General features: G+C 34.1%; 2 protein-coding genes across 3 annotated transcripts; one reads left to right on the top strand and one right to left on the bottom strand.

Annotated features, from left to right (window-relative positions):
* Nucleotides 1-158: 158 nt before the first annotated feature.
* On the bottom strand, nt 159-14,327 carry LOC110994494. Of its 2 annotated transcripts, none has more exons than XM_022261158.2 (18): nt 14,092-14,327; nt 11,785-11,935; nt 10,993-11,098; nt 9,411-9,469; nt 7,770-7,981; nt 7,082-7,180; nt 6,698-6,802; nt 6,505-6,583; nt 5,677-5,894; nt 5,108-5,342; nt 4,614-4,715; nt 3,902-4,042; nt 3,158-3,460; nt 2,645-2,758; nt 2,342-2,491; nt 1,526-1,716; nt 1,155-1,316; nt 159-413 (listed from the first exon to the last, which is right to left on the bottom strand). In XM_022261158.2, the coding sequence occupies exons 1-18, from the start codon at nt 14,325-14,327 to the stop codon at nt 404-406; spliced, it is 2,673 nt and encodes an 890-aa protein (XP_022116850.2). In that variant the 3' UTR covers nt 159-403. The 2 variants fall into 2 exon arrangements, with proteins under 2 accessions (XP_022116850.2, XP_022116851.2); XM_022261159.2 differs by lacking the exon at nt 14,092-14,327 and adding an exon at nt 12,063-12,229 and having other exon boundaries at nt 1,181-1,316.
* An 873-nt stretch (nt 14,328-15,200) lies between these two features.
* Nucleotides 15,201-16,901, top strand: LOC110994518. Its single transcript, XM_022261191.2, has 4 exons — nt 15,201-15,447; nt 16,028-16,166; nt 16,459-16,738; nt 16,804-16,901. The coding sequence occupies exons 1-4, from the start codon at nt 15,317-15,319 to the stop codon at nt 16,899-16,901; spliced, it is 648 nt and encodes a 215-aa protein (XP_022116883.1). The 5' UTR covers nt 15,201-15,316.
* The last annotated feature ends 335 nt before the right edge of the window (nt 16,902-17,236 follow it).

The raw sequence follows: 17,236 nt of genomic DNA, 5'->3' as shown, positions 1-17,236 counted from the left end.
TGTGTTCAAAAGTTAATTGAATTGTTTAAATTGTTTTTTTTTTGGGGCGTTGAAATGTATTTTTGATTTTTCACACCAAATGTGATGTTGACTTAATATTTAATAATGGAATTTGTTATGCTTTAATGGAAATGTAATAGACAATTAAAAAAAACAAATACAATATTTTTTTTATTAATAGTAAATTTTACAAAAATAATCTGACAATTTTAGCTGTAATTAATAGGTACATTATACGACGATCTTAAATTATGTTTGAATTTTGTTCTTTTCTTTCCGCTTAATATTTCTCTTTACAGCAACACGCGTACGTATACGTATACGTTTGACGTATACGTGCAATTGCAGTGCAAATCCAAATATGCTTTAATTCATAATATTATGGGACACTCTGTTGATAAGTCTACAATAATCTGTAAAGGAATAAAATATTTAACTATTAACTGCTATATTTCGTATCAGTCGAGTGAATTTAAATTACAGTATTAACACTATAGTACAGTATTAATTAAAGAATTGAAAAAAAGTGTAGTGATTGAAATTAATAGAATTTAAACATCTTAGTTTGATTCGAATATTTCTAAGATATATTGCTTTTATTCATAAAAAAAAACTAAATCGATCTAATTGCAATGCCGTCTTATGTACTTTCCCGTTACTTCCCAGCGCAAACACAATTATTAGTTCGAGATCCGGCTGCAGGATTAGTGTGCTCATCGGTTATTTGCTAAAAACCAAACTTTTATGTATATTTAGAATTAGGAGAATGTATATCTCAATGATTTCAAATAGTATCGGCCAAATTTTGATAGGCAACTTGGTAGATATACATTCTCCTAATTATAAATATTAAACATAATTTTAAAAATTAAATCTTATAGCAAATAACCGATGAGCGCCCTAATCTTGCAGCCCGATATTAGACTAAATCTGACAGAATGAAACAAGAGAGTACATTAGTCAAATCACAGCAATTTAGTTTTTTATAAAACTATCTATCTATCTATGTACTTATTCATAACCATAAGCCACAGTTATTCAAATGTTCTAACTTGGTGTTTAGGCCAAGCTACTCACTTTTGTCTTTGGCATTATAGAAATTCTGAAACAACTTTTTATGACGAACGTTAATTCTACACATTCATCAGTAATACCTAGAATTTAGTTGTGAGACGATCACCTTATGATGCACAATGTTTTTCAGTCGCAAATCGTGTACAGCCAACGGGAAGGGTTGTCGACAGGGAGGTGATGCAGCGCGAATAACAGTCGCTGTTTGAGCTATATCAGCAGACGCGCGCCGAGTTTGCCGGTGCCTAAGACACAATAAATCAACACTTACTCAAAGCCGAGATTTAGCGCTATATTAGTTTCGTATGCCAAATCAAATACGTTAACCCACTGTTTTCGACAGTAAACAATCATAAAAAAATTATATGAATAACAACGTATATTTCGTTTATGTTTTAAAGGTAATTTTAAAATGACTTCACGATCGTTATAATACGATTTGTGAAATCCCTACCTATGTTTCGCATCACAAGTACAAGCTGTTGCTGTGTAAGTGGCGGCAGCGGCGAGTCTCTTTTCGTGTCGTGAACAAACATGTCTATCATCGGAGGGTGATAAAACTCCAGTGTGGAATGGCGCAGGCGCACTACTACGACGTAAGGACCGGGATAAGGATGCGTAAGTGGGAGCTGCTACTCGTTCTACCTGCAAATGGTTTTCTTTTGCTAGAACAGACCCGTATTTGCCCATTTAAAATTCGTTAGAAATTGAAAACACCCCAACAATCGACAACGTGTGTCTGGCACGGAAGGCGATTCGCTGACTTGTCTATTATATTAAGCAAAAAGAACAAAAGAAGCAGTAAGCACTAAAAAGGCGCCACTGCCCAATATAGCCCAATATCGATACTTAAAGTTTAGTAAAATCTTCGAAAAGATAATCTATATAGCCACCTATAATACAGTAATCACTCCCAAATTAATAGCATAGTTTAATTAATTAGTAAACGTTCTACGATAACTTACGATAGTTATGTATGGGGCACAAGTTAATGTGGTTTACATAGACTTTGATAAAGCTTTCGATAGAGTGGATCACACCATCCTATCGTATAAACTCCAACTTTTAGTGTATAGTTTAGTGTAACTTTTTTTTTAACATTATTTAATAATCACTTTATACATATAATCAGAAACACACAAAGACTTGACTTATCAATGACGATGAACATTTAATATATGTAAAGTAATATCATACCACATTTCCATTACCTGTTTTACTTGGAAGCGGACCATTTTTATGGCCAGGCCGTTCCCAATAAACTACTAACCTCAAAACTGGTCTTCCGTCTTCTTCTATGCGGGACAGCGGCTGGTTCGTTCTTTTTCTTCCTGATGGATTGGTTGGGCGCGTTCTGTCCAAACAGTCCTCGCTCTTCAGCCACTCGTATCATGTATTTCGCGTCAAGCCTCGTTATCTCCTGCGCGACACCTATTTTCATGTGTATTCTATACTCGCTACAACTTGTCATAACTAATATTTGTAAGGCAACGTTTAACAGTTCAAATATAAACCTGTGTCTTAGTTAAATGTAATATTAATTAATAAATTTACTTATAAATTGACAACCGACCTTTCGTTGTATTAGGCCGAGGTAGCAACCATCTCGATCCAAGATATAATTTATGTCTAATCCGTTTCCCAGATTCGGCAAATCTTGTATTTCAAATAGATCACAGCTGGGTACCTAAAATTTAATATTTAGTACTGTACTAAAATATTCTTTATTCTAGATCGGAATCCTGTAAACTTTCTTACTAGTTCGAAATAGTAATCCTTAAATCAAAAGCCGGAATGCTTTAAACGCTAAATAATATCGAATTTTAGCTCAGAAAACACAAACAAAAGTACGATATACTTATTTTTTTATGAATGCGTTAATATAATATAAGAGTCGATATAAAAAGCAATCTTAATTGGGAATTACAGAATACTCGCGCAGATATAGAATATTTAGGAATAAAAAAACGCAAGAGAAGAACTAAAAACATTACAAGAGGCGAATATTTAGCTTAACTGTCCCACAAAAATAAAAACAAAATTTGGAAAAAGTACGCAAAAAAAGTTTTAGATCTGTCATACTCACAAAAACATCGGGGCTGTCTTTATCCGGATCTCTAGGCCGATCATTTTCTGGCAAATCCATTTCCGGTATCGGTTTAGCCTTGTTACCTGGCTGGAAACAGATGTCAGCACTTTCCGCCCGTTTTCTTAAGATCATTTCTCTATTTTCGGATTTGTTTCTGGCCGTAGCTGGGGGTGAAGACAACGGTCTTTTGGGTGACTGGTCGTAAGATGAATCTGTGTCCATGTCTGTCCGAGCAGTTGCCTCTAGAGTGGTGCAGGAATCGGTAACTATGGTTTCTGCTGCTTCCTTTGATTTTGGTGTCTGTAAATGATGTTTCAGTCTAGATACCATTACTTATAAAATCACCCAGCTTTACGTACTATATTTGAAAAGTGCTTTATTTTGATTGAAAAGGAGTTTCGAGTCAAAGTAAAAAGTGTGTAAAATTAAATCGTTACTTTTCAGACGTTATTACATTACCTAACATAAGATAAATATGCTTGCGAAAGTATAGCTTAGCATAGCTTAAAGTGGGTTAGACGCTGAAGACCTCTAAAACAATACTCCAGTCAATGAAAGTAAGTAAGTTAGGGTTCGCAATCATAATACTCGGTGTGTAAAATTATCAGCTACATATATAATTGTATTTACAATATATATGTAGCTGATTATGTTGCGCATTATGAAGGAAATTAAAAAAAATGTAATTGCGTACATTATTACAAAGGAATATTCCTTAAAATTTCAGTTAATGAAACTTACATGATTATGATCTCTGTGTTTCTTTTTGAGTAGCGCATGTCGCTCTCTTGCCAACCGGTTGGCTTCCGCCACGGCTCGGTTCACTTGGGCCTGGTTCTCTGCTTCCAGAGCGGAATGTGTTTCATACAAAATGAGTTGTATCTAAACAAAATTTTTATAGGAAACTATTAAAAACATGTAATAAAAGTCTCACTCGATATCATTATTAAATTATATTTTACCTGAACGATAATCCTATTAAAAGGTCTATGTAATACATACCTATATAAAAAATGCGCAAACAGGAAACGCTCATCAATTTTGAATATAGTATAGAGACAAATAGACAACATGATTGGTAGAATTCGGCTTGTGAAAATGTAATATTTTTTGTACCGCAACCATGTTATATATTGTTTTGTTAATGTATGAATCATTTTAAATAAATATAAAGTATGTCATAATATAATCACTTCGACGTTAGTTTTTATTTTAAATGACCTACACGATACGAGAACAAAAAACGAAATGGCTTTCCATCGTTGCATTTGTATTTGATTGTTATTGGCAAACAACGTTTTTGACCAATCACAAGCAAACGAAACGCGAGGTGTTTGACTTTTCCCTATGTATGTAATGTAATGAAATGTACCTACAACTAAGTTTGTGGAAAGATTATAAAAATAATAGGAATATAATACAATCATATGAATTATTATTTTATTAACAATACCTGAGGTTTAGAGAGCAATGTTTTCAATGTCTTCTTTTGTTCTTCTAAAATTGATTGGACCCTCGCTTTACCGTTTGTGTCTATCTCTGATTCAGTCAAAACCTGGAACGTTTCATTTACAGCAAATAAATATATATCTACAAATTAATCAGCGCAAACATCTAAAACACGCAAATTTATTTAGTTTAGTAATTAATTGCGTTGGCCAACGCTAATTTATTATGAAATATTCTCAATCGATAAACAAACGCAGAACAAAATAGTATAAAAAGAAGTGGAATAATCTCTTCAAGTTTTCGATGTAACAATAATAAAATATAGCCTTTTATTTATTGGTCGCTTTCTTTATATTATAAATTAATTAGAAATTCTAAATATTAAAATAATTATAATTCTATATATTAGAATTTCTATATATATTTGAATGAAAATGTGAAAGATATGAAAAAATAAACATGAAAGTAATCTCAATTTACATATTATCTCTAAATTACCTCTAGCATAGCCAAATCGCCTCCACGGCCACACACTAAGTCAATAGGGTCTGTGACGGCGGAATACGAATTTGGCGGCGTGGCCAGGGCTGCCACAACACCGTCTAAGGCACTGATCACAATGGGTGTTTCGCTATACACAGCGTCGCCTACAACGCACACGGGCGAACCGGAATGCGGAGCTTCGGATGCGTCAATGCCGAGCTCTCGTAAAGCACAGACGTAGCTCTCCACTCTAAAGTGTAAAGATAGTTACGATTGTGAGTTGTTTCAGTGAAGTCTTTGCCTTTGACATTTCAAATAATTCTGAACTAAAAATAAACGGTAAAAATCAAAATTAAGTAAGTCAAAATACATTTATTAATATTTTAATAAATGAATTTTGATTTTATTTGAATCTGTATGTAATACATATATAAATATTTCTGCAAGTATACAAGTAACAAAATTTTAAATCAAATTTGAATTTAATTGCTACAATTTATTATAAAACTAGTTTTACAAATAAACTTAATCTTTTGCATATACCTAAAAAATCACAAAAACTTATTAAAAAAACTTTGCCTTACTTGTCACCAGCTCCAAAAACCACCAGTTTTCCGAGTTCAGGGGTAATAGGTGCTGCTGGGGTCTGAGCTTTAAGAACCGCAGCCAACTCTCGCAACTGCGCAGCTAGATAAGCGGAACAACGCGGCGACGACGCGTGCGTTTGCGCAACGACACCTCGCAACGAATTTGCACGAAGAGCGCGGCACAGTGTGGACGCGCCCTCACAGAATTCCCGCTCCTATAAACAATATGTAGAAAAGATATTTCACGAAAACAAGTATTCGCTCCCTACTTCTGTGATGAATTCTCACTGTTCGATTCTCGGTGTATACTATAAAACGCCTGCTTTGTTACAACAATAATTAAGTATATTTCCAACACTTCTTATCCTTAAACAACCACACAGCTTACAATTTAACGCCCGTCTTGGTCAAGCGGATCGGTCCGAATACCCTCACTTATTTTAGATCGTTTTAAGACGACTCGTCATTCTGTTCGTAACTGTCGGTATCGAATCAATCAACTTACTTACATCGAGTAAAACATATTAAACAAATACAACCATCAAATAATCTATACTGTAAATTATAAATATTAATTATAAACATAATAAAATTGTAAAATAATAACATATTATCATAAATTCGTTACATTGTGAATCAAGTACAATTATCAAATAAAGTAGCTTGTAAATTGAATATAAATATTATTTAAAAATAAACGTGTTTTAAAATAATAAATTTGTATAATAATAATAAGTAATCTTAAATTCATTACACTACTTAATAAAAGAATACATTTAGCAACATGTTTTTAAATGAATGTATAATTAATTATAAAATTCCTACCTGCAATACTATAATTCCCTCTTTCACCAAATCCGTCTGTCCAATACTCGTGCTTGCCGGTGGGCGTAGGGTAATGAATCTAAAAACAAGAATTTCAGTGTTAAATTTAATTTTTTTACTTAATTATTAATACTGAATAAATAATTGATTTATTAGTGTATGTTTGCAGTACATTGAGCGACTTCAAACATACCTTGGACAAACCCTATCAAATCTGTATTCTCCTGCGCATAGTTGACGTGAGTTGCTATACGAATAACCAAGCTGTTGTAGTCGCTTTACAAGAAGTGCGACCTTTCTGAAAGTATACACATTAAATAAAATATTATTCATGACAGAAATATTGTGACAAAATTGATCAAACGCTAGTCTAAGGTATTGTGGGTAATTAGATTACAATTAATTCGTGGTACATAGTGTATGTTAATTTTTCCCAAGTGTCTCTAATACAATTGTGTGTGTATTAGAGACACGTGGGCTGTCTATAAAATGTATAAATTCAACTCAGAACTCAGTCTCTGGGGCTTTTAATGCAATTAAATATTATCCGATTAAATATTATTTAAATATCACATACTTGGCTTTGAAGGTATTTACCCAACCGGTAACAGTGTCTTTATTCACGCAGGCGGAAATTTTCTCTTCGCGCAAATGTGGCGGAAGGAGTTCGGCTAATCTGAAAGTTAGACAAAAGTTTCATGAACCCTGAGGGAAGAAAATTCAATTTTTAATTTTTATACATTTCCATTCATTTTGGAGTCGGTTGTATTTGAAAATAGAGCAGTGTTGGCCTAGTGGTTTCAGCGTGCGACTCTCATACCATGAGGTCTTAGGTTCGATCCCCGGCTGTGCACCAATGGACTTTCTTTCTATGTGCGCATTTAACATTTGCTCGAACGGTGAAGGAAAACATCTTAAGGAAACCGACATGTCTTAGACCCAAAAAGTCGACGACGTTTGTCAGGCACTGGAGGCTGATCACCTACTTTCCTATTAGATTTAAAAATGATCATGAAACAGATTCAGAAATCTCAGGCCAAGACCTAAATAGGTTGTAGCGCCACTGATTTATTTATTTTATTTTGTATTTGAAAATAAGCGTTGATTACGAAATTAAGGAAAATATGATTTTATTTTTTGCTTTGCACATTAGCTTAGGCATAAGTTCGGCAGAGGTTACAGCGGTAGGTCGGCACAGAGGTTCATGTGTTATTGTCTGAATATATTATGCGCGCGGGTGTATAAGTATATACGTGAATACTTACGAAAAAGCTTTATTCTTTATTCGAATTCTGGCTATGGCAGCGGCAAAGTGGACTCTCTCATCCCATACTGCATTTTCAACATCTTTAAAGGGATAACCAGATTCATTCAACAACCGCCTGGCCCTTTCTATTTCTCCCCTTGGTCTGGCTATCCAACGCCTCCGAGCCAGCTCCATTAGAAATAGCCATGCTGAATGTCTATGTTCGGCATACTAAAAATTGTATTTAGCGAATATAAATGCGTATTTATTACATATACGACTCGCAAATTATTTCTAATTATTTATACCTACCATTAGCGGAAACTATTATTGAGCATTATTACTTCAGTGTATATAAAAATAAATTCCCTTTATACTAGTTAAAGAAGATTACATGTGCCAAAAACCGAACCAAATTTATATTAGTTTTGTTGTTGTGTCTTCAACCAATTCGTCTTAATGAAAATACCAACAGGATTAAAGAAAACACTTTTTTACCGGACTGAAGCTATGTATTATTGTAAACTTATAATTATTTAACATAATTTTAAATTTATCCGACGTTTTGCGTGCTTACAGCGTGCGTGGTCACGATGACTATGTTAAATAATTATAAGTTTACAATAACAATACATAGCTTCAATCCGGTAAAAAGTGTTTTCTTTAAATGTGTAAAAGCTATGTTAATAAAAGACAACACTATCAACAGGATCATTTAAAAATTGATGTTGTTATTTTATAAATGCTACTTCTATACTGCATTATATCTAAAACTATGTATAATGCAATATACAAATTTTGCTTGGAGTTCTCTTTAGTTGGTTATCGTGAATAACTATCGTTAACACAGCTATCGCCTAGCTGGCGTTACCCCATCAATCGCTAGGCACAAATTTAACGCTTCCCAGCTTTACACGAACTTATTAATACAACCCACTTATCTGATCCAACCTCGATTTTACTAGCAAATCATAAATACGGCTCATTTTCGTGAGCGTCCTCAAAGTAAAAATGCCGACAGTCACGACATCAATATAATGCGAGTTAGATCAGCCTTTTTTACATCTTGTCGATTCGTAATGGAAGTTATTACGGTAATGATATTGGCAGCCTTGGTACCGTATGTTACCCAATCGTGACCTTTGAAGTTCAAGAGCTTCGATGCATTTTGTTAAACCAATATAGATTAGAAAAATTGTATGTAGTAACAATTTCAAAAAACGAACGTTTTTATTAAGTCGATTTTCAATGTCAATTGAAAACCTCTATAATTTTAAAAATATCGCACAAGTTAATTTTGAAAACAGTATTAGCTCAATGCCATTGAGCACGTGAGTTCGAACTGGGTCTTTTTCTCTGAACAATTAATACTAGCTCGTATCGTGATTGGAAAAATCAGGAGGACTGTTTTAAAGTCTGAAAACTGAACGACGAATTTTCTGACGTGAAATTTCGGCATTAGCGGCTCAGTCTTGAAGTTTTGTATCGCCATTAGATTTCATTATCAAATTACATTTATATTATATTACCAATAAGACCAAGCCAGTGTAATGGAAATATCGAGCTATTTCTTTTAATTTTTTTTCAATCGTCATTTCACTACGAAGCCATTAATATTTTACCAGCTCTGTAAAACTGTGAATAATAATTTCAAACTCACCTGAGGATAATCACCAAAGAAATCAATATCGTCTATTGCTTGATCCAATATGGTTTTATCTGAAAAATACTTTTCTGCATACAATTCGAAACCATGCTTTACTACAAAAGCGTGCATACAAATGAAGAACATAAAAATTGCGAAGAGCACTAAAAATCATATGTTATTTGCTTTTATTGCGCAAAATGCGTAATGAGATTCGTAATATACAATGTTAATGTAAATTTGAGTATCATTCGCACAGATCTCTGACTCCATAACTTTTACTTTTACTTTACGAAATGGTACTAAAATAAAGTGCTATCGATATTTTTATTCTTAAATAAAGTGCACTACGATTATAAGGAAGTTTTCGACGTGCTTCTTTGGAATTACCATTATAATAACCACAGCCGCCAATTTCTATATAAAAAATAACATTCTATACAGGAAAATCCGTTATATTTCTTAAGTTTTAATTGAGATTCCGATTAATTTATAAGACTTTTTCATTACCATATCAACCACTCGTAGCAAATCTTCTTAATGTATAACTAGGAGTGAATAAAACAGACGAAATACACCATTTAAGTATTTAATATTACTTCACCATACGTATACTATAAATAACCGTACTCTAGTTAAAATACGTAATTAAACACTAACTTGTTCCAAAGAGGCGTGTTCTTGGTAAAGCTTTACCACGCGATAGCAACTTTCGTGACGAAGTTATATGGAAATTTCGCATCACACATTCACAGGTATTTTATTAACTGATACATGAGATACGATCGTGTTTAGTGATTTACAGTCACGCGATGAATATTTACACTTTTTATTGCCAAGGCAGAACTTTTTTGGGAACTTTATGAGAGATTTATAGCTGGGTTATGTCAGGCTTGAATTAAAAATATTAAGGTCGACGTGTCTTTTGGGGTAACAGTAAACTGTTGAAATGATTATTTAAAAGTACTTATATAAGCACAGTGTAACGGTACGGTTCCTGGGTCGATGGGGAATGTTTTAAATGGTCTTAAATTTAATTCTTACTCTTTTACCTACCCGGGTATGACAACATTTGATGTTAAATAGTTTATTGCTAAATAAAGTAATGCTAACAAAAATACCGCAAAGAGTGCCTACGTCTGGCTACATTTTCGGGTCTAGCTTCTACGAATATAAATTTACGAAAACCTGAGTGAGGAAACAGTAATAACAGTTGATAAACGCTTATTGCATTAAGGGCCTGTTTCACAATGTCCGGATAAGTTCCAAATAAGCTATTTATTACTTATTGGTAGGATAAACAGTATTCTTGCGTTTCAAGACTGTCAGATAGCGCTATTCGTCATGAAATGCGAAGTATCTTATTCAGAACTTTCAAATAATTTATGTGTTCCATAGCTATTTGGTACTTTATACATATTACATACATTGTGAAACAGGCCCTTAGAGTGGTTTAAACCTGACTATTTGACATACATACATATTCATTAAATCATAAATTCATTAAATGATTCTCTCAAGACTGGTACGTTATATGGGGTAAATGATGACGTAAAACAAATGAAATTTAAATTACGTAAATACGTTTTGTACTTACATCGAAAGACATCATAAATCAGAGAATAGACACATCTCATTTCCTGTTCATCAATGAACTCGACGTCCATTGGTGGCTTACACAAAATACGGGCAGCTTTGAGAACCTATAATAATTAAACTTAAATCAATTATTTGTGAGGATTCAAAGTGTGGATGTGATTGGAGAGTTTCTTTAAATTTTTTCTTAACAAATATCTTGATTGATACCTCAAAATTGAACCGTACCTCAAAATAGGCCTTATATCACATATGTTTTTGAATTACACCATAATAATATAATTACGTGAAGAGCAAGCAATACAACTATTAGCAGTAGGTTAACCTGGTTTCTAGTACTTTGTACCTAGGGTTGGATTTAGAACTAAGTCCCCCGAATTTGATTATTAGGTGCCTTTAAAATTCGAAAATTAGGATATAATCGACAAATATGAAAATCGATTATATTTTTATTGATGGATTTTTCATGTTAAACAATCGATTAATTAAAAATCGATTTTTAATGCAGAATGTCACATCTACAATTACCAATAGAAAAGTAGAAAATGGACGATTCTATTACATATTTCAATACATTACACAAAATTAAAAAAAAAAATTAAATACTAAAAGCAACTGCGGCAGTGAAAATCACTTGGAGGTGTTCCAATCAAGGTCCTCCGAGACATCAACATAATATATATCATCAAATTCGTGTATATGATTTCAAAATCCAACCCCGTATTTCTAAATCGTTACCACATCTCCCTTTTTACTAAAACGAACTCGGGAATATGTCAAAAATGGGGATGACCTGGCCAATATCCCAGGCGGGCCCTGGGGCTGTCTTGATAGCGACGGGTGGTGGAGCATTTGGGTTTTTTGTGGATACTACCAGATTCCAAGGCGCCCACTCTTCAGGCGGCTCTTCCACGTGTTTATCATCTTTGATCCCATTGTCTTCCCTTTAAAAAGATATTTTTCATCATGTTTTAAAATCAGAATTTGTTGAGATTATATATTTAGATCTTATTTACACAATGAATCAATATTGTTCGGAATTAATCAGAAAATCGTATGAAAATGACAAACCTGCTTCTTAAATTATTTTCATACACTATCATTTTCTGTTAGATATTTGAGTAGAAATTGAGTTCCATTTTCAAGTAGAAATCGTTTTAAATGTCCTTCGACATATTTACAAAATTATATATTTGATACAATAAATATACAAACGTTAAATAATTTTATAATGTGAGTTTTACCGAAACATGATGTCAAAGTTTTTTTTATTATTACCAAAGAGTATATATACTGTATAAATAAACTAATCAAAGGAGATTTAAATTTAAACTTTTAATAATTCTACGGATAAGTTCATATTTATTTTACGAACACAGATTTTAGAGAGCGTTATGTTAAAGAAATCTTCATCAGGTTTTCATTAGCAGTGGCTTGAGGGTGCGATTCATTCCTGAAGTCGTAGGCTAGAAATGGTTGTGGAATAGTGGATTTTTTACCTGTTAGTAGAAACCCTACTACGTGGAGTCTCTGACTGGGGCAGACTAAACCTAGTCCAATTTAACCCCAAAAAGACACAAGTTTGCGCGTTTTCCGCTAAAAAAACACCCTTTGTCGCTACTCCTCTTTTCGAAAACACTCTCCTTAAAGCCACAGCCAGCATTGGAATACTTGGCGTTGACATATCGAACGACGTTCAGTTTCGCGGTCACTTGGGGGGAAAGGCAAAATTAGCCTCCAAAAAGCTCGGTGTGCTCAGCAGGGCGAGACGGTACTTCACTCCGGGCCACCGCTTGCAACGATATAAAGCGCAAATTCGGCCCCACATGGAGTACTGTTCCCACCTTTGGGCGGGTGCTCCCCAGTACCAGCTTCTTCCACTTGACCGTATTCAACGAAGAGCGGTTCGAATCGTTGACGACCAAAATCTCTCCAAGCGGCTTGATCCTTTGGCGTTGCGTAGAGATGTGGGGTCTCTCTGCATCTTCTACCGCATTTACCATGGAGAGTGTTCAGAGGAGTTGTTCGGATTAATACCTGCAGCTGAGTTTCATCATCGGACGTCGAGGCAGAATACGAAATTCCACCCGTATCACCTCGACGTCCGCCGTTCCACAACTGCGCGTTTTTCCAGGCAGTTTTTGCCGCGCACCACCACTCTGTGGAACCAGCTGCCAACTGGTACCAAAACCAAAAGTATTTCCGAACCAATTCGACTTAGGGTCCTTCAAGAAAAGAGCGTACCAATTCTTAAAAGGCCGGCAACGCACTCGCGAGCCCTCTGGCATTGAGGGTGTCCATGGGCGGCGGTATCACTTAACATCAGGTGAGCCTCCTGCCCGTTTGCCCCCTGTTCTATAAAAAAAAAAAAAAAAAAACCTGTGCCATTAAAAACTATCGCTGGTACGGTGAAGGAAAACATCGCGAGGAGACCGGCATGCCTTAGACTGCCTATTACTACTTGCCAATTAGAATAACCAATATGATCTAAACAGCTAACAGTTACAGAAATCTGAATCCAAGACCTCAAGGGTTGTCTTTTTTTGTTTTTTAACCTGATATAATGAGGTTGAGATACTTGCGTTAATAAATTATGAATATATGAATATTTTTCTTTAGATACACAGTTTAACGCTTTGCATAAATACTTCAGGTCAAGGGCATCACTATAATGTATTTAAAGAAATTAACGAATATGAAACCCTTAGACGCAGCATTTAATTACTTTCCGTTTTCAGATAAATGAAGATTGTGTCAAAATCATTATAAAGGTAAACTGAATTCAATTCGGTTTAAAATAAGTTAACCATGGGAGGAATATATAAATAGTTATAACAAAAGATCTAATGTTGCGATACTCAGACGATAGGTTTTTTATTGCCTGTTTACTTAATTTATTCATATTTGTTTTCTTTGTTGTAACCTTAATGTTAGCAAAAATATTTATAGTTGCTACTTAAAAACTGTCGTTTGCTTATTAAACTCACAAACTCCAAATACATTTCTCACGTTCTAACAGAGACGTTCATGTCTAACAGATTCATAGAATTTTCAGATTTCAAGCATGATGACGTAAATTCTCGTAGACAGTGATACTCACTCGTCCCCATGTAGGATCTTCTGCATAGACACCAAGTTGAAATATTGTGTAAGTCTCCACTCTCTATCACTCGGCAGAACTAGTTTTTCAGCCTCGCTCGTATCGCCTTCCAACCTTGCTGCATCCTCTTGAATAAGGAGTTCAGCTAAAAGCTTTGGGTATACACTGAACAGATTACCCTCCCCATATTCACTAAGCGCCACCCATAGCGTATTTGGATCATAGTTTACCGGCATTTGTAAAATTCGAAATTTAAAAAAACTATGAGAATATTGCACGTGTATTTTTATTTAAATAATTTTTAACTTTAAGATGGGTAGAATGTTTTGGAAGTCTATAAGGGATACGTGAATGTAGCAATATGTAGGAAGGCCACACGCTTACTGAACTGCTTCAAACGATTGGCATGTTATTAACTTGTTGCGACGCACAGCGTTCTTTCAGGGTTATACGTAAAAGAAATATCACTCTTTAATTTTTTTTGGAGGTAAAAATTTGAACGTATTAACGTATATTAAATTTGTAACGATATAGGATATGTAAAAGACAGCTTCATACGAAAGGAAAAGAACCCATACATAATTAAAAATGTCTCTCTTGCTTGCAAACGTATCTGCAAAGGCTACTATATTTGTTAGAAATAAAGCCGAGCATAGTTAAATGAAGATGTACATATATATTACAATTAGAATTGCATTTTATTGATACATTTTGGCTTATAAAACAGAGAATATAATGTTCGTTCTTTACGAATCAAAATTGCACATATAAATGTAATTAATTTAATGTGCACTATAAAATAAATTCTCCTAAATTTAAATTGACTATCGTTCTCAAATCGGGCGAAGAACTGACGAGAACTGGCAATAAACTGTTATGGGATGTTCTATCTTCTTACAAATCAAGTTAATGCTTCGCATTGTGCCTCACTCTTTACACCGCCTTTTTGCAAAATGTTTGTAAGCACATGTACCCAACGGCACAACGAACAAATCATAAGAACTTTTTGATATTAATATTTAAACAAAAAAAACAAATCATGACAGTACAGCCTCGTATATGTAGAAAAAGCCTAAATCCTTGGTTTTAAATCATTAGATGACATACGATGCTGTCACAACTTAAAATGTTATTTAAACAAATAAACAGCTAAAATTAAAAATGTAGTTGACTAGAACAATCTTATCAGCGCAAAATAGGAAAAACAAAAGCATGAACTGTTAAAATGGCGTCTGGTATGACCAAAGAAGAAAGTTACACCGATCGCAGGAAACTGTTCAAGAACATATGGGATACGGCTATGACATTAGAAGACAAAGATGCCAACGAAGTCATAAGCAAACCTAAAGTTATCAAGTATATGAATCTGATTTGTTTTTAATACATTTACATTCAAAAGTACCGCCCTTAGTAGATTGATGGACAAAACCGAAACTATCTTCAATCAATCAATCAATCAAAATATCTTTATTCAATAGGTAAACTTATGAACTTCAAAAAATTACATTTACTACCAGTTCGCAAGTCAAGGGCTTAGAGCGGGCAAGAACTTTTAACTTAAAACAACTGAATTTTATTTTATTTATTTATTTACACTTCGTTATCTTATACAAAAACATACGTATAAAAAAGCAGGTTACATAGGTTATTAGATAACGGGCGGCCTTATCGCTAACAAGCGGTTTCTTCCAGGAAACTCTTATTTGGACCAAAAAAAATGTAACACCTACTGAGGGTAAAGTGCAAGAAGTGCATAAATAATTAACAAATTTATGAAGATTTGATTTAAGATGTTTATGTGAAAGTTTTCTTATAAGTTATGTTTGTGTTTCATTAAGTTGTACGCTGTTTCTAGATCTGTTAAACTATTGCCAGCAACTACGAGGAATTAGGTCAATATTGGTTATTTTAACCCAGTAGGACGATTTTTCACCAGGACATTGCGTCTTGATGAGGTTGATCGATGTCTCGTGGGCAAGAAAAAGAAACAACGTCTTAAAAATCTACGTGCCGTGTGCAATAAATTACTGGACTTCTGCGATCGGCAAGATGCTGACGATTTATTTTATGAACAGGTAACTAAAACCTCAAAGTTATTTTTTTTTATTACAGACAACCTCTATTTGTGTTGCACTTAAACTGGGCTATTTTATATTGCCCTTCACTAAAAGAACTAGCAGTTTTTTTTAAATTGAGGAGAATGCATTTCCACACAGAGTGTGGGACTCGCTATAAAAGCCCTACCCAGTAAACCCAACCAATGACGTCGTGGGTAACTTGGGGTCGCGTAAGCATTCTACCAATAGACACCGAGACTCAATTGGCGATTATCTAGAAACATGTTGAAATATGCTTAAATTCGCTCAGATGGTTGCGGAAGGCAAGAAAGATCCTTCACAGAAGCCTGCCCCTAGTACCGACGTGAAAAAACCAAAAGCCAAGCTGAAAAGAAAGGTTATAAAAGCAAAAAGTGTTTTTTATCGGGTAACCCATCCGCCAGCGCCTAAAGCAACTACTTCAGAGCGCCAAAATTACAGTGGGAACAATAATATTATAACATACAATAATTCGGAGAACAACGATGTACAGCGCTGTAAAGATAGAAGGGTGAATAAGCAGGGGACATATCCTATCTACGTATTGCCAGGTATTTCGGAAGAGTTTTACTAAATCTAACAATTGGAGTAAAGATTGAGGTATTACTTATTTCAGGTGAAGCAAGATACAAGTACATTACTGTAACCAGACCGATACCTAAACCTAAACCATCAAAGAAGCTACTAGAAATGCATAAAATAAATATAAGGTAAAAAATGGGAGTTTTATTTTAAAGTTATTATATCGTGTTTTTAACTTAGGCAAAGATGATGATTCTGTTGACGTCACTAAAACGTTTGTTTTGTTGAAGACATATACTCTGACATAATATGAATAGAGGTAATGTTATAATTTATTTATTTGAGCATCAGTATTCATCACCTACTCATTAAACAATAACCAACAATTATGTTATACACAAAAGTCTAACATAAAAATAAAGCACAGTTAACAATTTTTACCTATTTATACAAAAATTGTTTAACTTTAACAATTTTTGTGATTTTGATTTAGATTTAGTGATTGGCCTAGTGGCTCCAGCGTGCGA

The sequence above is a fragment of the Pieris rapae genome, chromosome 18, assembly GCF_905147795.1.
Source record: "Pieris rapae chromosome 18, ilPieRapa1.1, whole genome shotgun sequence".
Taxonomy (NCBI): Eukaryota; Metazoa; Arthropoda; class Insecta; order Lepidoptera; family Pieridae; genus Pieris; species Pieris rapae.
This window is presented reverse-complemented; position numbering and strand designations above follow the sequence as displayed.

Bases quoted from the DNA above. Each gene is read 5' to 3' on its own strand.
- LOC110994494 (XM_022261158.2), bottom strand. From the start codon at position 14,327: ATGCCGGTAAACTATGATCCAAATACGCTATGGGTGGCGCTTAGTGAA. The intron at 5,343-5,676 runs GTAAGGCAAAGT...TTTACACTTTAG, and splicing joins GTTTTTGGAGCTGGTGACAA to AGTGGAGAGCTACGTCTGTG. The intron at 4,043-4,613 runs GTATTGTTAATA...AATTTTGTTTAG, and splicing joins CATTGCTCTCTAAACCTCAG to ATACAACTCATTTTGTATGA.
- LOC110994518 (XM_022261191.2), top strand. From the start codon at position 15,317: ATGGCGTCTGGTATGACCAAAGAAGAAAGTTACACCGATCGCAGGAAA. The intron at 15,448-16,027 runs GTATATGAATCT...ATTTTTCACCAG, and splicing joins AGCAAACCTAAAGTTATCAA to GACATTGCGTCTTGATGAGG. The intron at 16,167-16,458 runs GTAACTAAAACC...AAATTCGCTCAG, and splicing joins ACGATTTATTTTATGAACAG to ATGGTTGCGGAAGGCAAGAA.